Here is a 23,492-nt window from a genome sequence, read left to right as displayed (position 1 = left end):
AATAGATATACTGTTCAGTTGTTCTTTTCGGTATTTATGCTACAAGTGACATAGCTTTGTAATTATTGTGCACATGCCCAAAAAACTAGTCTTGCTTTTGGAGGTTAATGGGTGATTTAATTGTGATGTTTTCATTTTCAAATTGTTACCATGCTTTGGTGCATTAGACTGAAAATTTGGATGGGGGTCTAGAAAACTTCTATGATCTTACTTAGTTAGGGTTTTTTTGACTGCTATTGTTCCTCAGAGTATTTTATTTCTTACTTGCTGTGGTGTTACCTTGGCCATTTTCCTTTTTCTCTATTTTTGATTTATGAGTTTGTCTATCTTGGCTTTTGCAGCCATAATCCGTTTAGGCTAATTGGAGTTGGATTGTCAGTCTGGACATTCGCTATGGCTGGTTGTGGTTGTTCCTTTGATTTTTGGTCCATCACAATTTGCCGTATGTAAGTGTATCAATGTCCGTGCCTCTGTTTAAATGAACATTTGAAGAATCCTTTTACCTTGTAAGCTCTTATACTTTATGCCTCGATTATGCTTTTTAGGCTTGTTGGTGTTGGTGAAGCTTCATTCATAAGTCTCGCAGCTCCATTTATTGATGACAATGCCCCTGTTGCTCAGGTTTTGCTTTATCTCTTTGATTATCATCAACATGGAGACAATCCTCTTATCTTTGTTTGATAGTCTAAAGTTCTTTGAGTTTGATAATATTTTTTTCTATTGGCAGATGCTAGCTTATGATAAAATCATGAGGAGCATTGCATTTGATGTATTTGATCATTTTGTAATATATTTCTACATGTTCTTTGTCTATTGGTAAAGTAGTATGACTTGGCTCTTCTTTCAGATGAATTCTCTATTGTAATTGGGCTTTGATATTGTTGTCTGTTGCTTTTTTTATGTTCAGGGATTAAGTTTCCCCTCAAAATCTATCGATTTTCTTTGTATTCATGAGCATTAGAGATGCATTTCTGCTTTAAGAGTGCTTCTCCCTATCATGGTGCTTTGTATCTTGTTTCGAAGAAATTTATCCTCATCAAGCAGAACTAGAATCCAGATGGATCTCTAATGTTCATAAGGGAGCCTTCTAAGTAAGAGGGAGGGAGGGAGGGGCTAACACAACTTTATTCATTCTAAGCCTAACCAAAACTTACTTCCTTCCACTCACGATGTAAATGTTGCTCTGAAATGCCTAAGTTTTTACATCCAAACAAGGAATGTCTTTATCCTAACAACTTTTACTTTAAATTCCTCAAATCACCTCAGGAAGGGAAATATTCCACAAAATTCACCTCTTATCACTGAAGAGGCTCCTCCCTCATTCACAAACATCCACTTTATTCCAAACTTTAACTTAATATCAAGTTCCTTACATTACTTTTCTTTTACCTGGAATTTAGCTAGGAAACTAGGCCGACACTTGAAATTTATTAATAAGCATGGACAAAGCTACAAAGGGAGGACACAACACCTTGAGCCTACCAAAACCAAGCAAGGTTAAAAAGCATAAGTGAAAGACCGTTAAGGGTTTAATGCAGATGTTTGGAATCGCCAACCTATCACACCTAACAACCCCCTTTGCTTCTCGAGGAAGCTCATCCTAGGACGGACAGACTGTTTTCTGTGGTTCTACACGCCTCATTTGCTAACACTTCTGCCACCAAGTTCTCCTCCCTTTATTGGTGAGAAACCAAGAAATCATTTCTGATAGATGATCATGTATCTCACGGCGATGGTAATTAACAGTCCAAGGCCATCTAGTATTAGACTTCACAAGATCCACTAGAATTTTGCTGTCTACTTCAGCTTGAATCTTGTTAATGTTTAGATTTTTGCAACTATGAAGCCCATCAATAAGCGCTCTACATTCCGCATGCATGTTGGTCCCTTCTTCATAAAAATATGAGAAGCCACAACCATATTCCCTTTGAAGTCCCAGAGAATTCCTCCTCCACTAGAGGGCTCTGGATGCCCTTTAGATGTTCCATCTATATTTAGCTTGAGGTTGCCTTTCTCATGTTTTGTCCAGGTGCTAATTTGGATTGGTTCTCTTCGGCTTCCTTACTTCAAATCCAAAGAATCTGTAGAATTCGAAACCGTCACAAGAAAGGCTGCTTTTTCCGTTTGACCAGCTTAACCGAATCCATGAGCCATCTCATTATGTTGCTGATGATCCTCGTTGCGTTCATGATCTTTCCTTCCATCCTTCTTGCACACCGCTCAATCCATACTTCCCACACTAGGAACGTAGCCGTCGCCTTTTTAATAAATCTCATGATAGAGAGATTTTGCTAGCTTCTTTAATTCACATTTGAGTCTGTGCAAGATTGTTTGCCCTTGACTGATCCATTCTTAATTCTGGCTCTAGGAATCTCCAAGCTGCAAAATGCTATATCACTGTTTATAAAGAGATGGCTGATGTCTTCCTCACTTGATTTATCACAACAATTGCACTTGGACGCAACACGCAAGAGTAATGTGCACATCCTTGATGCACAGGTCGGCCGCGACAACATTATGGAAGATGTTCCATGTGAAGGCACTTACTTTGGGAGGAATGTGCTCCCAAATTTGATCAGATCCTCCATTTCTGACAGTCTTCCTCATTGTCCCAAGGCTGAATTCACCCGTATTGGATGTAATCAAAACTAATCTTTCTTCCTCATCATCCCGGAAAATCTTAACTTGCTGAATTTGTCTAACTACGCTGATTGGGAGGTTGTCGCTAAAAGCTTCCACATTCCACACCGTTCCCTTCCAATACGTTCTTTATCTGTAATTCCAGGTTTATCCCTTCCTCATTAGAGAGAAGACATATTAGAAAGCAGCACCAAACCCATTTATCAGTCTAAAACTTCACCTATCCTCTTCCAACAACCCATCTGCTATGTTTGAACCAGGTCTCTTAATTTTAACATTTCCTTCCATCGTTTAGATCCATTGCTTTATAAGGCACTTCATTGAAGCTCCCTTTTCTAATATATTTGGCTTTCATGAATCTGCTCCAGACGGATATGTCCATAGCTAGATTTTGGATAGCTTTTAGGCGGGAATGCCATAGCAAACTCCATTAGAGGAATAGTCCCTAGACCACCTTTTACTCATGGCCGACAAATATTCTTCCAAGAAATGTAGTGTCTTTTCCTCTTCTCGTCATCTTGCCCCCACAAAAAATTATACATAATCTTTTCAACCTGGCTTAGATCAGAGCTTGGAGGCATGAGAGCTGAAATGACAAAAATGGGCATACCATTAAGGATGTGGTTCACAAGCATTACCTTTCCTCCACTAGACAGTAAATGACTCCATCCTTCCACTTTTTAATCTGACTTTATCTATAAGCTTTTCAAAATGTCCGGCCTTATAACTTTCTTTTCATATTGGAGCTCCCAAGTACTCAAAGTATCTCTCCTTTCGTGAAAGCCTGTTGTAATTAACAATAATTTGGTCCCTGCTAGGAGGAGTTTTACATGAACATATATAGCACCTTTTGGTTTTGTTAATTTTCTGACCCGATGTAGCTTCATAGGGAGCAATAAACTTCGTGATTTCTTGAAGAGTTCGCTTAGATCCGTTGGAGAAGAAGTTTCGTCGGCAAATAAACTATGCATTATTGGAATGCAATTCCTGGGCACATTGAAGTATTGGGATGCTCCTCTTTGAAAGATCTGCTTAGTGCCTCGATTCAAAACCTCATCTGCTATAATAAACAGACTGGGTCTCCTTGGCGCAATCCTCTCGTTAATTTAAAATACCATTGAGGCTCTCCATTAATAAGAACCGAATACCAACATTCTTGTGAATATCGACATTCTTGAGTCATATTCCTGGCCAAGTTTATGCAGTTCTCCTTCAACCCAAATTGTTCCAGCACTTATTGCAAGAATTTCCAATTAAGCCAATCATATGCTTTCTCCACATCAAGTTTAACATCATGTCCCCTCTGATTTTACTATCTATGCTTTGCATCAATTCCTGCACAAGACATGTTGTCAATCACGCTTCTCCCTTTAGTGAAGGCTCCTTGCTCACCTTCTATAATTTTGGGAAGAAAAAAGTTCCTTACATTAATTCTTCCCTTGCTCTCTTGTAGTGGATGGAACTATAGCTAATTGGTTCTTCCATTTTTCTACACGTAAAAAAAAATTAAAAAAATTCCCAAGTGGAGCTTTGTTCTTTTCATATTGTCACGGGTAGTGATATTGTATGATGCTGTTGTTCCACCAAAAGCTTCAATTGTTGGACTAAGTGTGGGATCCTTATAAGGCATGGATTTCCGGCAATGGGGGTTTGAGAAAAGGCTCTCCGTGAACTATCCTTATGATCCCTTGCCGAAATCCTCTTGTGAAGTGGCTGAAACCTGAAAACTTATATGAAATACAGATCATCAGATTTTGGAAGATTATCTGTTTATGGAAATTATGGAACGGTTTTGCTTATGTGCTTGGTTCAGTCTACATTGTTCTCCAGATGTTTGTGACTTGCTAATAAAAAACAAGCATCCAATTTCTTTATAGGTTTAATTGAAAATGCCCGATTAAGATGTGGATCTAATTTGGTTCCAAAGTACTAGGGTTTCTTCCAGAAAAACCGACTGGTGTAGAAGTCATTGAAAAAGCATGCGTGATAAAAGCATCTAAAACATTTAAGATACAATTGTAAAACATGAAGTGTATGCACTCAGATAGAATGTTCTTTCTAACTTCTTGTAAGTGGTGTCTTATCTCAATCATATCTATAATTATTTCATTTATGTCAGTTGAGATGTGATTTAGATGCCTTTATGCATGTTTACGTTCTCTATTCGAATTCAGAATTTGGTTGAGCATGCTATTTCTTTGCTTTAAAAGCTTATATTTTACTTACTGTTGTGGTATTAGAAAACTTCGTGGCTTGGGATCTTCTACATGTGCATACCAACTGGAGTTGCACTTGGCTATGTTTATGGGGGATTGGTAAGGCTATCTATCAATTACTATTTTAATGTGGGCTATGCTCATGTAGTTTGATAGCCAGAGAACAGTTAGTAGAACATTGTCTAGTGGATCTGTTTTGTATTTATTTTCAGCTTGAGCATCAAATACTTTCTGTCAAGGCATCATGCCTGGCTTCACAAAGGGCTGTCCTATTGAATTTGAGAACTGGAATTCAGTCCCAGCATACTGTTTCAACAGTTGATATTTTCTACCACTTGTCCTTTTGGAGGGTCACAGCTGTATTTTTTCTGCAGTGGTATCTATCTATATAGGGCATTTGGGACCATCTTGGAAGCACTGCTATCCATGTTTGAAATGCCTAATTCCAATGTATTTCTTTCCCACTGTATTGACACATGGTTAATTTCTTTTGTTCTCTTTCTTTTTTAAATGTAGGTTGGAGGCTATTCTAATTGGCGTTTTGCATTCTTCGGAGAGGCAATTTTGATGCTTCCATTTGCTGTTCTTGGCTTTCTCATAAAGCCTTTGCAGTTGAAAGGTTCGTGGTTTATTACATTTTTATGCTTTTATGAGGTGTTGATTTGTTCAATCTTCAAAAAATTCCCAGGGGCTACTAAATAGTCCGGAAATACAGGTTTCTCTTCGTCTGGATCAAAACAAGCATTGAATTCTGTGGAAATAGTCGCTCCAGAAGTTCATGGTAATCCATGCATTTTTATTTTGTAACAAGCTTTCTAGTGAGTATAGTCCGTACCCATGTTGTTTGTACACCTTTCAGTCATTTGGACATGGTTCAATACACTTCCAAGATGCACTAAGTTTTTTTCTTCTGTTGTTCTATGTAGTTCTTAACTTGAAACTCTTACTGTATAATATGCATGCATCAATCAAGGCTCTTACCATTATATAAATCTAGCATTCCATGGACTTCGGTGTTTTTTTGAAATACTTGTCTGCATATGATAAGTTCTTCCAAATAGAAATTTTACTTAAGAACATGGTTTTAAATTTCGGCCGGGTTGGGACCGAAATCTGAAAATTTCGGATTTCGGCCGAAATTTGGTCTTTTTGACCGGAGTTATAAAAATTTCGGCCGAAATGACCGAAATTTGAAAATAAAATAAAATCGGTTTCAGTAGGGACCAAAACCGAAATTTAAATCCTTACTTAAGAAAAGCAATTGTTATAAAATGCTTGCTATTGGAACAACAAATACTAGAGACCATGCTACCATTAAAAAAAAAAGACCATGGTACTTTCCTAAGTAATAGAGTTTAACAATTAAAATCTTTCATGCTAAATGGTTGAAATGCTGATCTGCAGTCGTACAGTAAAAAGTAAAAATCACTGTTTTAATGGGATTCACTGGATGCAAACCAAGGCAAACCATGTAGAGTTGATTCATTTTCTACGTGAATTGAATTTTCTTTCTTGGTACTTGATGTCTAGATTCTTTAATTTCAGATTTGAAGATGTCTGAAGGTACAGTTGGCGCATTGACGGGAAAAGAAGGCTTAAACGATAACATCTCGAAGAAATTTCCCTTGTAAGGATATCCAAACTATTATTTTATGCTATGTTTCTTGTGTATATACCCATAGGAATATATCCTGCATCTTTGAGCATGTCTGCCTTGCTATATATGTTCAATTTTTTGTCATCCATGTAAGCAAATATTTGTTGGATGGAGAGCACTTGCTGAGCGATTCTCATTTCCCTGTCCTGGTATTTCTTTATGCATACTTACTTTATTTTTATTTATTAGATTTCCTTTCTGGATTAAATCACACTTTCAAAAAGAACAGAAGTCTCTGGTTCTGGTTTTAAGTACATTAATGAAATTCTTATCATCCGATCCCAACGATTTGGCGGTGGACCGGTGGTCATTACGAATCTCTAATACTTGGATTCCATATTTTGTATGTTTGTATATGCATTCATAAGAGAGAGGGTGGGGTTATAATGCCGGGCCCTATCTTTCAAAAGAAAAATAAGGGCGGGTACTAATACTGGTGGGGAACACTTCTCTCTAGGATCCAAGCCTTTTTTTAACGGTTTCTAGGATCCAAACTATTCATTTGTTAGACGTCTTAGAAAGTTAAAAACTAACAACTTAGAAAGCTCCGTGAATCAGAAGGTGATGTGAGGAGAAGGATGAGGGAAGGTTGGACACCTACATTGTTACGGTCAACTTCACAGTAGCATTTTCAACTTCACCGAATCATTTATCAAATTGCATTGTTTTACTATGAACGGATAGTGGGAACTAGACCTGAATCTTCTTTTTGGCAAATAGAAATTTTGCCTTTCTACCATATTCACATTTTATTAGTTTTCGATACGCACGCATATATGAGATATCTAATATTTGTTTGGATCATGTAAGAACCTTGCTTGGATTTGGGTAACTATGACTTATCCATAGCTTATTCCTTTACAAGCCTATTATTTATTTTCATTTAAAGGGCATTTTAACTCATTGGTTGCATTCGCAAAATGTTATTTATTTTTTATCTGATGACTCTCTCCTTAAAGCCATAACTTGTGTTTGTTACTATTTGTATTGGAGCTATTTAAACTCAATCGGTTAACATTCGTTGCCATGCTTTTCCCATTTATGTTTATCGACGAACCAATAGTTTAACTTGCCAGTCTAAAATAAATCTTATTGTTAACTCCCACCCTTTGTTATGGCAGGTCAAAAGGTGCAAGCAAGATTTTGAATCAAGCTACGAAGTTTTGGAAAGATATGAAAGTACTATTACTTGATAAGGTTTATGTCGTAAACGTATTAGGTATTTCTCTACCCATCCGTTTTAATTTTTGAATATAACTATGGATTTCTTATGCTTGTATTATTTTGCATTAGTAAAAAGATTTTGCGTGCAGGTTATATTGCCTACAACTTTGTCCTTGGAGCTTATTCATATTGGGGCCCCAAGGCTGGTTATGAGATCTATCACATGGTAAACCCTGCTCAGCCGTGGTTGTTTTTATTATACATTTTATCATTTAGGTAGAGTCAATAACTCAATATACAAACTAATTTGAAATGTATGCCAATGAATTATAAAGAGAAATAAAAGAGGAATCTCAACTTTTGGCAAAATATGAAATAATGACAATAAAATATGGCATAAATATTCTGAGACTTTTTAATAATGTGGCTGACTCAAGTGTTGTTATTTTTCTCTCTCCTTGTACCCATATTTAAAAACTTCATTATCGGTGGACCACAAAACATGGCTCTTTCTAGTGCTATATGATTTAAATTCCTCAAGCAAACAGTATTAACATTTTTGCTTGACAGGGCCCACCAACACCCATATAAACTTAACTGGAAATTGAATAATATTCACTGAAGACTGCTGTAAATGTGTAAACTATGAGTACTGAACCTGCTATTTGTCATGATAAGTAGAGCCTTCTTTGGCCTACTATTGATGTTAGCATGGCATCATATTTATATCATCAGCTCGATTTCCTTGGGGCTTACTTTCGAGTCTTAATCAGACCTCTCGAGCTTTATTTATTGAATTATGCGCTTCGTGAATGTTGCTCTTCATTCCGTTAAAGGAAACCCCATTTAATAGTATATTTCCACCTATGACTTTTCGGTCTGCCCTAACTCTCAAAACAATATAAAAATAACTAATAATCTATGTCACACATTCTATTTGGTTGTGCTATTAGGTTGCGAACTTTCTAGTTGACATTATTTTTTCTTTTAAGTTTTTATGATTATTTCTCATTTTGTGCTATTTTCTCAATTTTATTTATTTATTGGGCTTTAAATTTTCTCAACTAGAACATTTTTGTGTAAACAGAAGGACAAAAATGCAATTTAACTTGCATCAATTTTTATTTATTTTATAAAACATTATGATGTGTATCTTAATGCAAGTAAGATTGTGGCCCAAACGGATATGCTTGACTTATTTATCCAATGGATCGGTCATTCAAGTCAGTAGTTGGAACATATGTTGTTTAATCAGCGACATAGTATTCTGAAAGCCAATTTTTATTTATTTAGTATGTTCAAAACCAGTTCAGTCGTGAGTTTTTGAAAAGAGCAAACAAAACATATGAACATTGCATCATATGTGTTAAACAACCAGTTACTCCAAAAGCTTAAGCTGATGGAGATGGCGTTATTTAATCTTTTATATTTGAACACTCCCCTCACGTGTGGTCCCTCTTCCTAGGGTTGGCCAACATGTGGCACATGTGAAACAACCATCAAGGAGGTTTGAACTCAGGACCTTTGGTTCTGATACCATGTGAAACAACCAGTTACTCCAAAAGCTTAAGCTGATGGAGATGGCGTTATTTAATCTTTTATATTTGAACAGTAAGCAAGAGCAAAATGATCCCAAATGGGCAGCATGAGTCGACTCTTATTTCAATCTTCAATAAAAGTAAATTAAAATTAGGATATGGATTAAGAGTATGCAATGTGTGTCCCTTACCAGTATCCTTATCTGATATTCGGACACCCCGTGTTTCTAATGGATCTGGGTATCATAGATAGATGCAGCTGCATCAAATGTTACAGCCAAAATAAGTAAGATGGCTTCATATTGTAGCTGCCTTAAGTGCCCGTCTTCCTGTGTTTCCTTTTTAGCCGTTCATGTTTAGATCAGTAACTAATGGATTTGAAATCTGATGGTCAGATCTATTAGAATCAGGTTGATTCCAGAAGTCCCTTCTATGCTTAAAATCAAGTGTTGCCATTTAGAGGCTTCACCTTCTAATGTGAACCTTTTCTTGTGTACCACTTTTTCTACCCTTTTAGCCAGTGTTCAAAAACTCCTTGACTCGACAAGGAACTCCCCCGAGTTGACTCCTTTTTGCCTTGGCCGCATTCCGCATTGCACCACATCCGCATTCCGCGTTTTGCCTTACATAGTCATTAAACTCCTTCGACTCTCCCAAGTTATGACCGCGTCAACCTCGTCAACTGCATTCTTGGCCGCGTCCGCGTTGAGTCAACAAGGATTTTTCCTGGCCGCGTTCCGCGTCAAATCCGCGTTTTTAAACACTGCTTTTAGCTATCCAAGATTCAGTAGTCTACTATAACTTGTGGACACGGACACGAGTGTCGCATGTCGACATGGGCATAGAGTGTCGGACACGGCAAACCCCCAAAATTTAGAAATGGGGACACGGTTAAAACATAAAGTATATATGATCATGATTTGTAGATACGGATTCGTGTGTTGAGTTTCAACACGGATACGAAGTGCCTTACATGGCACCTCCTAAAAATATAGAATGGTGACACGCACATACACACACATACATATAAAATTACAAAATTACTGATTACTACCAAGGTTTTAAATTTAGGTTTCGGGGGTGATTTCAGTCCTCATTGAAACCAAAATTTTAGGCCGAAATTCTGAAAGTTAGGGTGAAATCCATGAAATCAAATAAAGCAATATTTTATTCCATAGAAAATTTTGACCGAAATTTCGGTAATTTTGGGAAAGTATTATTTAACGGAAAAAATCTCATTTTTTGGGTGAAATTCCTGAAATTTCTAAACAAAATTTCGATCGAAATTTTATACCTTTTCAGGTATACTCGATTCGGGTTTCGTCCTCTACCGAAACCCGAAATTTCGAATTTTGGTTGAAATTTAAAACCTTGATTACTACACTCATCTTATGCCGTACAGGTGGGAGGCCATCCATGCTGTATGGCTCAAAATGTTGGTCCACCAAGAAGCAGCATGTGCATAAGATGAGTGTAGCGGAGATGCGAATGCTTAGATGGATGTGCAGCCACACAAGGTTAGATAGAATTAAAAATGAAGACATCCGTAAAAAGGTGGGGGTGACACCAATTGAGGAGAAGATGAGAGAGCATCGCTTAAGATGGTTTAGGCATATCCAACGTAGGCCTTTGCATGCTCCAGTGAGAAGAAGTGACTTGTGCCAAGTTGATGGAGTAAAAAGAGGTTGGGGCTGACCGAAAATAACTTGGGTAGAAACAGTGAGGAAAGACTTGATGGCTAGGGACTTAATAGAGAACATGACATTGGATAGGATCATAGGAGAGAATGGAAGAAAATGATCCATGTTGACAAACCCAACTAGTGTTAGGATTAGACTCAATCAATTTGAGCCGGGTAGATTCTTTCACCTACTTCATGAAAATTTTCGAAAGGATTTATTAGCCGACCCTAATTAGTTTGGGACAAAGGCTTAGTTGAGTTGTTACTATCGTAATTTGCAACAATGTAAATATGGTATTCATTTAACAAACTAATAAATCTTAGGATTAATCAACTATAATCTAAAACAAATTAGGATTAATCAACTATAATCTAAAACAAACATGAGATAAACAAATAACAACGCATTCATTTATTTAACCTATGCTCTTCAATCTCCAATATGTAGCAAGAAAGGGAGACCAATAGGATACCATGAATATAGTATTGGAATAAGAGTTTGTTTATTGTTTTTGGTTTAGGGGATGAGATATAACAACAAATAGTAGTTAAAGAAGAGAAGAGTTAATAATAAAAGAGGTAAACACAATGTTCAATAATAAAACAGAATGTCACACTTGACACGGTAAAAAAATGTGCTGGCATGCCCACATTAAGTCTGACACTTCTAGTTGTACATTTAAAAGTGTCAAAAGGAGTGTCGACATGTGTGGACATGCGTGTCGTGTCGGAAACGGCAGGACACTCGTGTCAGCAATAAATTCAAAATGTCGGTTAAATCATAGGTAATCTACGATTCTATATAGACCTCTACCATTCATAGGCTCTAGATAATTGTTGTTCTATTTATACCTATATATTTTCCCGTCATTTACATGGATGCTAGTTCATTGTTTTCAGCTTTCACAATTTATTTATGTCCTCCTTTCACTTCCCATACATAAGCTTTCTCATATGTATGTTTCCTCTATGTACGATTCATAAGCTCTAGATAATTGTTATTCTCTTTTATACCTGTATGTCTTTCTTTGCAGATTATTGTTATAATCTTATGAGTCAGGTTTTTTTGGGCAGAGTAATGCAGATCTGATATTTGGAGGGGTTACAATTGTGTGTGGAATCTTTGGAACACTAGGTGGAGGTTACGTTCTTGATCGCATGCACTCTACAATCTCTAATGCTTTCAAGGTAGATGTAGTTATGTGAGGATGTTTTTATGATTCCAGATATGATGCTCAACATGTATTAGCTTGTCCCACTGCAACAACACCACTGCAGTTATTCCTTTTGTTTCAAGTTAATAAGTTTAAAAAAAGGTTCGAGTTCAATGGAGCATCAGTTTAATCACTTTGTTGTCATCCAAGCCCAAATATCAGCATGCAAATTTAATAGTAAAACATTCAATTTTCCTGTCATTTGACTGGGCTGAATCCTTGTATATGACTTTTAATTCTCAACTAATGTTATGAGAACTTAAAAAATCAAATGCTTGGGATGCTTTCAGATAAACCCAGGTTCTCTTAGGTGGATATCGGTTATCAAAACATATGAACACATAGGTGTATATGTATGTTTCTAATCAAATCACTGTATTATGACTAGAGGTACCCATGGTTTCACTAGCCAGAAAAGTAGTTTGTGCAATCTCAGTTTGGATGCTATTTTTAGTAAGAAGATGTTCATTTTTCTTGTGTTCCATGGAAATATTTTATTTTTAGAAGAAATGTTATTCTTACTATAAAATCGTGTTCCAACCAAGTTTATCGGGTTCTCCATGCCACCCTCCGACCCGCGATCTGGGGCCGCCGACCCCAAACATGGGTCATTTGCGACCCGGATCGCCAAAAATGGCGACCCGCAGGAAAGGGAGAGATGTATAGAGAGAGGGGCGATGGGGAAAGAGAACAAAAAATAACTCCTTCCCAGCTTTAATCTAATCATACCTCATTAGAGGCCAAAAAAAGAAAAAAGAAAAAAAAGAAACAGGGAAGAGGTAAAGAGACTAACCTGAAACCGATGTTTTTCCGATAGAAACTTCTACTGAAGATTGCCTGTTGAAATTCAATCCATGTACAGTGGATTGCCTGTTGAAATTCAATCCATGTACAGTATTGTAAAACCTCATTCCTTGCTTCCTTGTTTTTGCAGAGAGAGAGAGAGAGAGAGAGAGGTTTGTAAATGGCATAAGAGAAGAGGGAAAAGGGAAATAGTGGAAGGCATGCAGCCACATAAAAACATAAACAAAAAATCTTCCTACAAGCCTATTGATATTGGCACCACAAGTTTTAACCTTCTTTTTTAAAAAGTTGTCAAATGTTATTACCTTTTCCCAAAAACTGATATTGGCACTACAAGTTTAACCTCTTTTTTAAAAACAGCTGTCAAATGTGATTACCTTTCCCAAAAACTGTCAACAACCACTAATTGATTGGTTTGACCACCATATTTATAATAAGGCCTAACAATTCTTTAGAATCTCTTGGCATTACATTAAACGAGAGAGAGAGAGAGAGAGAGAGAGAGAGAGAGAGAGAGAGAGAGAGAGAGAGCACCAGCACGACTCGGATTAGCGCTCCAAACCGACCCGCAACCCCAAATAGCGAACCAACTTAGCCTACCCGCATCGTAGCGCGTATCGGGCTGCCCTCATATCCAGTACCCGTTCCCGTACCGCATACCGGAATGAACCGCATTCCAAGTAACATTGGTTCCAACTTAGTTGTTCTTTTTCTTAGTTTGAAAAAATCATATGAAGAATTTTTAAGATAACTCAGGACAGCCTAATGTTCCAAGTAACATTAGGCTCTATATCCTGTGTCTAGAACCTAGATAAATTATTTTTAGCAAATGTTGGATAGTAGTTTAAGTTAAACACGTGACTCCCAAAACAGATCATTGCAGTACCATCAATTTGCTCTCCTTCTAGCAGTTAACTACTATGATCGATATACTTGGTTGCTTATGGTCATTGAACTGCTCACTTTATGTTTTTGTTTCTTTGCAGCTTCTTTCTGGAGCAACTTTTCTGGGAGCAATATTTTGCTTTAGTGCCTTCTGTTCAACGAACTTGTATGGTTTCTTAGTGCTTTTTTCAATTGGTGAACTACTTGTGTTTGCCACACAGGTACCCTTCTAATTAGACAAAAAATTATATTTCAGTTTCAAGCTGAATATTTTCATTCCATATTCGTGTCGTTGTATGCTTATTCTGGCATAGTTACTGTTTATGAACATTTACTGCATACCTTTTGGAACATGAGATCGTAATCCTTAAGAGTTGAGCAACCAGGCTATTTTGCATTGTAAGCCTGTAATAGACCCATACTAAAGAGGTTGACTTGGTCATTCCAAGGCAGTTGGACGTATTGTAGCTATCTTTCATTAATGGAAACTTGTATAAAATTAAGTGATGTCCCTTTACGACAATGGTATTACCTGTCATTGATATATACTTATTCTCCCAAGTCCCAACTTGGATCATCCACTTTACTTTATGTCCTTAGCCATGAAAAGATCCAAACCCATGCTCTAGAACCCCGAAATACTAATTGAGACTTGTTTTTTTCTGATAGAAGTAGAGATGAAGAGGACCTACTTTTTCGTGTATATTCTTACGAACCTTTACACTAATTTATATTTTAAGAAGTCCATATGGGTTGTATGACTTTCGCAGGGAAAGATAAGCTTCGTGGGAAGAAGAGACCCACATGAGACATGTATTGGAAGTTGGGACTGTCATTCTCATCCATGCCAGAAATTGAGAGGCCTCGTTCTCATACTACTACTTTTGATGGGAGACTTGTTTTTTTTCTTTCTGATAGGCGTAGTTATGAAGCCCCTCCGTGCGTCCACATTTAGCCTCATGCAACTCTCATATGGATACTGGGATTCAAGTAATTGACGATCTTTGTAAACGTCTTGTAGACCTATCAACCTCTTTGAGCTCTAGGACCATTGTGAAATAGTCAAGTATCCACTCTTCTACTTATCATGCTTCTGTGTCAATTCACGAGCTTCAGATCATCTGACTGGAAAGATTGATGGTTTTATCTCCTTTAATATCTCAGTATAGATAATGCCAAAATAACTGATGGGTAGTGCACTTGAGTTTTGGGAAGGGGACCCTTGTGATTTATCCTTCCTTGGCCCTATCCTTTTTTCTGTATCTTCATTTTCTTCTAATCTTTATATGCGAGTAGTAGTCAGAGAATTAAATTGCAGTGTACCTTCAACCCCTTTGTATTGTGTCTTTCAGGACCTGAAAATGAGGTGGGTGAGTGGTGGTCATGAGATTGGCGGCTTATACCTTTTGGATAATGTTGGACCTTTGACATCAATGGCTCTTTATTATAATGTCATGAATAAAGACTGGGAGACATCGTAGTATTGTCGAATCGTTCATATTTCTTTGTCCAATCTTTGTCTTTTGTTTCCTAGACGTATAACCTGTAATAATAAAGAGTTTCAGCATTAGGCTTGTCAGCGGTCCATGCATTGTAGAACCTCTTTTTCCTCCAGCTAGAAATAATGGTTTGATTATGTTTCACATTACTTATTATGTTGTGTGGGGCCGTTCCCTCATAGTTTTTTTTTTGGAGGGGGAGGGGGGCATGTTGGGATTAAACCAGTGCCCTCAAGGTTGAGGTTCAAAATCTTGACTGATTGAGCTATGTGGCCAAAACCCTTTGGGTGTGGATATTTTGTTTCCTTTATAGATGATTTTTTTTCCAAGTTACTTGGATATATCTTATGAAAACTAAAGGTGAAACCAACATAAATGTTCTTTGCTCTGATAATGGGGGTTGGTATACCTCTCACTTCCTTTAGAATTCTTGTGAAGAATATTGAGTTCCAAAGCTCTTTCCTATTTTTATTTATTTATTTTTTAAATTAACTTTATTAATAGCCAAACACCGAAAATAGGAAGGGGACAAGATGTCCCCTACAACCAGAGATACATAATCCCCACATCCAGACCGAAAAATTAGGCAATTACATAAAGAATGACAATCCGAAATTTAGGTCCTCCCAACTCCTGCGTCCACTGTGTATTGACGAACAATCATCGAATCCAGCATGACCCCCTCCTTCTCCAAAGAGTCCGCCACTTCATTGGCAGAGCGCCTTCTATGTTCAATTTTGGGACGGAGGTCTCTTACCAAATCTCTGATTTCCGCAATAAGATCCTGAAGCCGCCACGGGCCTTTAGAATTCTCCGAGGCCCAAGCAATGGTATTTGAGGAATCTCTCCTTCGATGAGCAATGGGGATGTTAGGTTACATTTATACCACATGAGACTGAAATGCAATGCCCTCACTTCTGCCTCATTAGCCTCACAATTGCTAATTGGGCCAGAAAAGGACATTATTGTTCTTCCGCCAGCATCACATATAATACCACCAATTCTAGCTCTTCCAGGATTCCCAAGTGAACTCCCGTCAAAATTAAGCTTAAGCCACCCCTCTGGTGGGGCCATCCACTGTGGAGTGATTTTTTGAGTTACCTTTCTTTCCCATATAATTGCTGACCAGTTTCTTAATATTTCACTGACGCCATAATTTATCCCACGACAACCTTTTACCCAAGCAATCAATTCAACCATGATGTCCGTAGCCATCCGGTCGCAACATTTCTCAGTTTCACCAAAGATACGATTATTCTGTTCCTTCCAAATATTCCAGATAATAACGTAAGGGAGGCACTTCCACATTGCACGTCCATATTCCCCAAATATTCCCCCTGTCTAGTTGAACTAAAAGGGCAATGAAGGAGTAAATGATCCAACGTTTCATCAGCTTGCTTACATAGAACACACCACCATGTCAATTGAAAACTCCTCGATTTTACCCTGTCACAAGTGTTAATCTTTTTGTGAATGACTGTCCATGCAAATGTCGTTACCCTTGGAGGAGCACTGGTTTTCCATATTCTCGCCCTCCTTGATGTCTTTCCCCCCTGTTATTCAGGGCCGTAAAGAAAGACCTAACGGAGAATTCCCCATGAGATTCCGAAGTCCAGACACGTTTGTCATCTTCAAATGCAAACAATAGTGGGAATTTAAATCCCCTAACAGTGATGCGAAACAAGAGATTTCCTCGTCCTTCAAATTCCTGCGTAACTTAATGTTCTAGAAGAACTCCCCATTCCATCCATTCCTTATTAGATAATCCGATACCATGGAGTCTCCATTCATTACCTGTGTAAGTTTGGATAGACTTCGTGCAGCGGTCTTTCCCTGCTCCATAAGTCCAACCAGAAACGGACCTCTTCGCCTTTCCTAACTCTAAACCTTATAAATTTCTGGAAGTCGTCTCTTGTTGATACTATGGACCTCCACGCTCCCAATCCCTTTCGGGTTGCCGGTTTCCGGTTTCCGAGCAATCCAATCCCCTGCTTCCCTCCCATACTTATCACCTATTACTCTTTGCCAAAAAGCTTCCTTCTCATCGCCATATTGCCACAGCCATTTACCCATAAGTGATTTGTTTCTCAAATTAATTTTCCCTATCCCCAGGCCTCCAAGCTTCTTTAATTTCAATACCCGCTTCCAATTCATAAGGTATTTTGTTTTCTTTTGCTTGCCATCACCTTCCCATAGAAAATCCCTATGAAGTTTTTCAATTTTTCGAGCAACGATGGCCTGTATTTTGAATAAAGACATAGTATACCAGCATATTTGCCAATGCCGCCTTGGTCAAGGTTATTCTTCCACCTAAAGAAATATATTTCTTCTTCCGTGTGGCTAATTTTCTTGTCCTATGTTACCTGGGCTCATCAGATTGCTTGGTTCAGGTTCAGGTTCGTGGTTTGCAGCTTTTTTACAAGCCCAATTCATTACAGGTGGGCTTCTTTGGTTCAATTCTAGCCACTAGTTTGCTAAGCTCTTACATTGTCTTTAGTTGTATTTAGGAAAACCATTCAAATCCTCCAAATCCTTAAATACATAGGAAGTGAGAAGTTGAAAATATTTAGATGTGTATGTTTGTTCATATTCTTTGCCAAGGTAGGGATAAACTAGGGGCTGAATTCATTAGTGTTTTCCTTGGTTATTTTATTTCCTAGAGGGGTACAAATGTTACTATCCAGAGAGGAGGAAACAATGTCTCAATGCATGTAACCTTTCAGGTCTTATTTTTCTTCTCTTTTAAAAACTTTTACCTCTCCAAATCTTGGAAATAATTGTATTGGAGATTTCATTTTCTCCCGGTGATTATTGATGTTGGCGGCTCTATCCTAAAAAAATGATACGTAATCAAGCGGAGATAAGTCCACGACAATCAACTATCAATCAAAGCACTCAGAAACAGCTCAAGGTCTACCCTAGTAAGACAACGCAGAGATAAGTCCACGACAATTTCTAATGATCACTATCAATCAAAGCACTACGATTCAAGTATTGTCCTTAGTTAACCTCTTCCATATTTGTCTTCTTCTACGTTCTAACATATCTACTTCTCATCCTATCACAAATGGTAACACATCCGACTTTCTTCCCCTTCCTTTCTCTCTTCTGTATTTTGTCTCTTCTTTTTCAAACTTATATGAAATTCTACAAGATTGCTCGAGCACATAATCCGGATATGAAGATGCATTATGGTGATGAGGTGGAAACATTAGGAGAAACAAGATTACATTTCGATTTCGTAAAAGATCCAAATCTTAGTTGCATCATGATTCATGAATTAGTTGATTCAAGGTTGGTGCTGGGAAGCAACTGATTCAAGGTTGATTCGCTGGGTGGTTGATGGCCATCTCATACGGGATGGAAATGGTGTGGATATGAGTGGAGTGGAAGAAGGTGTAGCTACTCGTGGCGAGGATTGACGGTGGACCAAAGATGAGGTGGAGGAAGGCTCGATGATGGTGGTGTTTGTGGAATTTGAGAGGGCATGGATTAAAAGGGGTGATGGTGATTGATTAGTGAATAGAAGACAGATTTACAGTTGAGTTTGAGGAGTGGTAAAATGAAGATGAAGGGGTGGCGAGCATTGTGTAAACATGTGATGGTGGGGCCATGAGGGCAAGAAGGAAGAATAAGTGGACAGGAAGGGGCCGTTTGCTAGCTAAGCCACTACGTGGTGTGGAGCTGACTGCATGAGCTGATGAGTTGTGTGTCGACCACGATGAGGATGCCATTGAAATTGAGGCGCGCTATACATCTCTTTCTGAGAGGGATTCAGGGTATACATGGGATAAAAGTTGAGGAATAAAAATAACACATGATATGAGGTACGAGATTTCGTCTAGTGTTGAAGACATCAAAGCATGCACATATCAATAACATTCAAAAGTTGACTTGTTTAATGATTGTGTACGGCAACTTCTGGTATCTAGATTTAGAAAATTGACAAAAAAAAGGCTACATAAAATACAAAGTTGATTTAGGGTGAGTTGTGGCGGTGGAGGGAGTTGGTGGTAGAAGCAAGAGCATGTTCAGATGTGAAAACTCGTGTTTAAACATGTACTTGGAAAGTACTTGACCAAAATAAAACCTAGTCAATAATTGGCATGAAGAATTTTTTATTGACTCAGGTAAGTTAAATGAGTTTTGGATTGACTTATCATGACCAAAACTGAGTTAACTAGAGAGTCAATGATTGACTCTCCGACTTTCCCTATGTTAAATAGCAGTGAGGACAGCATCATGGTTGCGAGCGAGATTTTGAAGAAGGTATGCCAGTTTGGCTAGTTGATTTGTAGCCATTAAGACTCAATTTGTAGTTCATGGGCCCAATATGGCTGATTTATTGTTTCCTAGAGAAGCTTGGAAAGAGAGAAAACAGAAAGGATGAAAGTGAGAAATGTTCGTATTTTATTTGATTAAAATTCTCACAAATTTACAATAACCCTAATATACGCCTTTAATACAAAGAAAGTAAAAGAGAAAGACTAGTGTCTGTGTACCAAATTGTTCAAATCATATGACCACACCACATTACGGGTGATTGCGTGCATCCATAGGGATTAGTCCCGCCCTAAAATGGGGTGGGGATACCCTATGTCATAAAAAAAAATATGACCCCACCACATGTACTTAACTAAGAAATATGAAAAACTAACATCATTGCTTCAATATTTTTTATCTTGACCTTGGGTTTCACTAGTTCATGTAAACTAATCATTGCACTTGTCTTCATTTATAAATCCAATGAAGGGGTCCTTCTTCGATAATTCCCTCATTGATTATAATCATGATTCTCATTGATATGTGCCCAAAGATGGCTTTGTTGTCAGCTCACGTATGTAGCATACTAGATTAGTTCTGAAAGATCAGAGTGGACTAGTTGAAAATGTTGCTTTAACATGTTAGGAAGTCAACCAATTACTTCAGATTACTAAGCTTTAGCATCTCAATAGATTAGAAAGTTGGAATATTTTGTATTTATATTAATTACAAGTTTGATATTTAATGGTTCTATGTAATACAAGTAGGGACCCTTGGTCCCCAATGTAATCTTCATAGCATCAATGAAATTGTCAATTTAAAAAATATATATATCTATATCTATATCTATATAGTAGAAGAGAAAATAAGAGTATTTTTTGTAGAATTACACATCACTCTTTTTGACTTTTTTTAACAAAGGCACCCATTCAACGCACATATTTTCAATCCTACCCCCTCCTTTATGCTTTTTAAGAAAGGCACCCATTAAAGCCAAATAATTTCAATCCTACCCCCTTCCTTTATGCTTTTTTAATAAAAAATCTATAGGGTGATCTTAACCATCCGATTTAAGAGGAACAACATATTATGGAAACCTCTATAGATTGGAGGGCTAGGATCAGCCTATGGAAATGATTTTTGGGGCACAACCTATTTATGTTGTGTTCCATCACATGGGGTTTTTTACTACTATATATATATAATGGGCATTACTTGACTTTTCATTTGCAGGGTCCTGTAAATTATGTATGCCTCCATTGTGTGAAGCCAAGTATGAGACCACTCTCCATGGCTATGTCTACTGTTGCAATCCACATCTTTGGCGATGTGCCTTCCTCACCTCTCGTTGGGGTTCTCGAGGTTTGTGTTTACATTTTCGTTGCCATATAGTAGGCTCTGTTTAACATTAATCTGTATCGCTATCCTATAATAAGATGACTCTACATAAATGTTGATAATTCCATGATTACTGTTGGCTTGTGCTTCTCTGGACTGGAGAGCGCTGTGACACACAAGTTGGCTCTGAAGATATCCATTTGATAAATCAATCCAAATGGGTAGTTCCATTGTCCGGTGCCGTTGTTCTATTAAATAAAATATTTAATCAATCCATGCTAGAAAAATGTTTGAAATAAACTAGCCGCATACTGTACTTGCGTATTTATCTTTTATTTTAACTGTAATATGCCTAGATTTGTTCATTGCTTCTCTGTGTTTTAGAGATGAAGTTCCTCGTAGAAAGAGGTTGTGTTTGATAATGGCAGATTTGGTTGTTTGATCGTTTTGTGATGGATATGATAACTACAGGATAGCATCAACAACTGGAGGAAGACTGCTCTTATACTCACGTCTGTTCTATTCATAGCAGCCATAGTGTGGTTTGTGGGTAAGTTTTAATCAATTATTTCTGGTGGAATCATAAAAATATTCACCTTTGTTTGTTTCTTCTGCAATCTGTTCTATACATAGCAGCCATAGTATTGTTTGTGGGTAAGTTTGAATCAATTATTTCTGGTGGAATCATAAAAATATTTTCACCTTTGTTTGTTTATTCCGCAACTCAACCTGTGTTTCCTGTTGCCATTCCTAACGCTTCAATTGGTTGTAATGTTTTAGTTATGGGATTTGCTAGCGTCCATCGCAGAAGGCATTTCACGGATGGCCTGTTGCATGTCAGAGCAGCCACCTTGTGAATGAAGACAAAATCTGCTGAAAAGTGAGCCTATGTGGCTGCTCTGACATGCAACAGGCCATCCGCAAAATGTCTTCTGCGATGGACGCTAGCAAATCCCTTGAGTTATTGTATAAGATATGTTGTAAAAGATTAATCTATAATATTGTCATTTTAGAAATGGAGAGGAACTTTCCTTCGCTAAAAATGATCCATATTTCCCAAGGCGTCAATATTCATCATCTTCTCACACAATTGTCTCACTCATGATCACGAGAATCTGTACTTCAAAAATCCATGATACAGAATGCAGAGACCAAAGGAACTCGGACAGAAAGCCTGGTTGAGTGCCCGACTTTGAAATTGGAGAAACATAGGAAATTTGCCTCTCATAAATCAAAGAAATGGAAATTTCAGAACTAGCATCCTGTAATCTCTTAATTTACATCCGGATACACTAAGCTCCTATTCATTTTGTCAAGTTTTCAAGTTAAACTGGTCTCAACTTTAAATTCTTTCATTGTTACAGAACAAGAGGTTCTTTAAGAGCATTTTCTTTTAGCACATTATTTTGCACATCCCCTCATACTGCTTTGTTAGTAATTCGTCTGTGAGCTACTCGAAACCTCTACAGTGTTTATTTTCCTATAGGAATTGGAGGCATCATATGTAAGATAAGAATAAAGATGAAACAATCATATTTCTATATTTGAATTTGAAAAGAGTAGCCACATTCTTAGCTCGTGCACCTTATCTTGTTTGAAAGCTTAAAATAACTATTGATTTTGTGCTGTGGTTCGACAGGGATCTTTCTTCACAGTGTTGACCGGTCTAACGAAGAAGACAGCGAGCAGAATATTTCCTCAATTAAATCGTCAAATCAGAGACCATCGCTCGATCAACATACAACAGAAGCATCAGAGTTGTAAATTCTCCAGTTCCAGCTATCTATGATTAAAACTCCCTTGATCAAAAGACTCACTTGTGTATCATGCTTCTTCTTGCCTCTGTAAAATTCACGTGGAATGTAATTAGCTCTTTTTAACCAATTTGAACCATAATTAACAATTCTCCATCTTCATGTAATTTTATTTTTTTTGAAGGCAAAGCAGATTTATTTTACTTGCAGATTATCCTGAGATATCTAGTTTATTGCTGAAGCTGGTGATAAATTGCTGATTAGGTGGGACAAACAACAAATTGGTCTGATATACTTTCCTATCCAGTGAAGGATATTCAGGATAATTTTCTAACAATAAACCCATCTCCACCGTACATGCGGCCATGTGTAAGGTGATCTATGCCACAGATCCAGTGGGGTCTAAGAATTGCTCTGATTAGATGCATAGTTAATGTGATACTTGTGACATGTTCATTACTTCATTGTTCCAATTTTTGAAGGCTGGTGGTTCCCAAAAAATGAGGGATGTTGGATGATCCTAAGCCCTTTGATTTGTGGTCCTCGCTTTTGGACAGCTTGGTAGTGAAAAGTCCTCAAAATCGAAGGGCTTAGGATCATCCAATGCACCTCATATTTGTGGTATGACCTATCTATGACAGGGCCCAAAAATGAATGGGATATCATCCATTCACGTTGGCCCTTTTGTCCTCTTTGGGCTAAATGAGAACATTCACACTGACATTTGAATCGCACTCGGGCCTTAATGAAGTAATCGGATACTGTAAGAATGCTTTAAATCTACTAACCTTTAAGGAACAAATGCCCTGTGTGCATCACATGCATTTTGCAAAAAATCT

The 23,492-nt window shown here is 37.6% G+C and overlaps 1 protein-coding gene across 3 annotated transcripts in view; it reads left to right on the top strand.

Annotated features, from left to right (window-relative positions):
* Window positions 1–22,862, top strand: part of LOC143876198 (Major facilitator superfamily protein) — a 35,438-nt gene extending 12,576 nt beyond the window's left edge. For 2 of the 3 annotated variants that reach the window (XM_077377892.1, XM_077377894.1), the window contains 13 exons: window positions 342–446; window positions 546–621; window positions 4,881–4,955; window positions 5,373–5,475; window positions 5,572–5,637; window positions 6,402–6,483; window positions 7,635–7,732; window positions 7,827–7,903; window positions 11,971–12,084; window positions 13,901–14,020; window positions 20,795–20,923; window positions 21,371–21,449; window positions 22,539–22,862. In XM_077377892.1, coding sequence (XP_077234007.1) covers window positions 342–446; window positions 546–621; window positions 4,881–4,955; window positions 5,373–5,475; window positions 5,572–5,637; window positions 6,402–6,483; window positions 7,635–7,732; window positions 7,827–7,903; window positions 11,971–12,084; window positions 13,901–14,020; window positions 20,795–20,923; window positions 21,371–21,449; window positions 22,539–22,663 — 1,249 coding nt within the window. In that variant the 3' untranslated portion in view covers window positions 22,664–22,862. The remainder of the gene's footprint in view (window positions 1–341; window positions 447–545; window positions 622–4,880; window positions 4,956–5,372; window positions 5,476–5,571; window positions 5,638–6,401; window positions 6,484–7,634; window positions 7,733–7,826; window positions 7,904–11,970; window positions 12,085–13,900; window positions 14,021–20,794; window positions 20,924–21,370; window positions 21,450–22,538) is intronic. The other variant, XM_077377893.1, reaches the window with a different exon arrangement.
* Window positions 22,863–23,492: the final 630 nt, after the last annotated feature.

The sequence above is a fragment of the Tasmannia lanceolata genome, unplaced genomic scaffold (genome assembly GCF_043159265.1).
Source record: "Tasmannia lanceolata isolate RefF3 unplaced genomic scaffold, GAP_Taslan_0.1 ptg000004l, whole genome shotgun sequence".
NCBI classification, from domain to species: domain Eukaryota; kingdom Viridiplantae; phylum Streptophyta; class Magnoliopsida; order Canellales; family Winteraceae; genus Tasmannia; species Tasmannia lanceolata.
The sequence above is the reverse complement of the archived record's forward strand: the minus strand, read 5'-3'. Positions and strand labels throughout refer to the sequence as shown.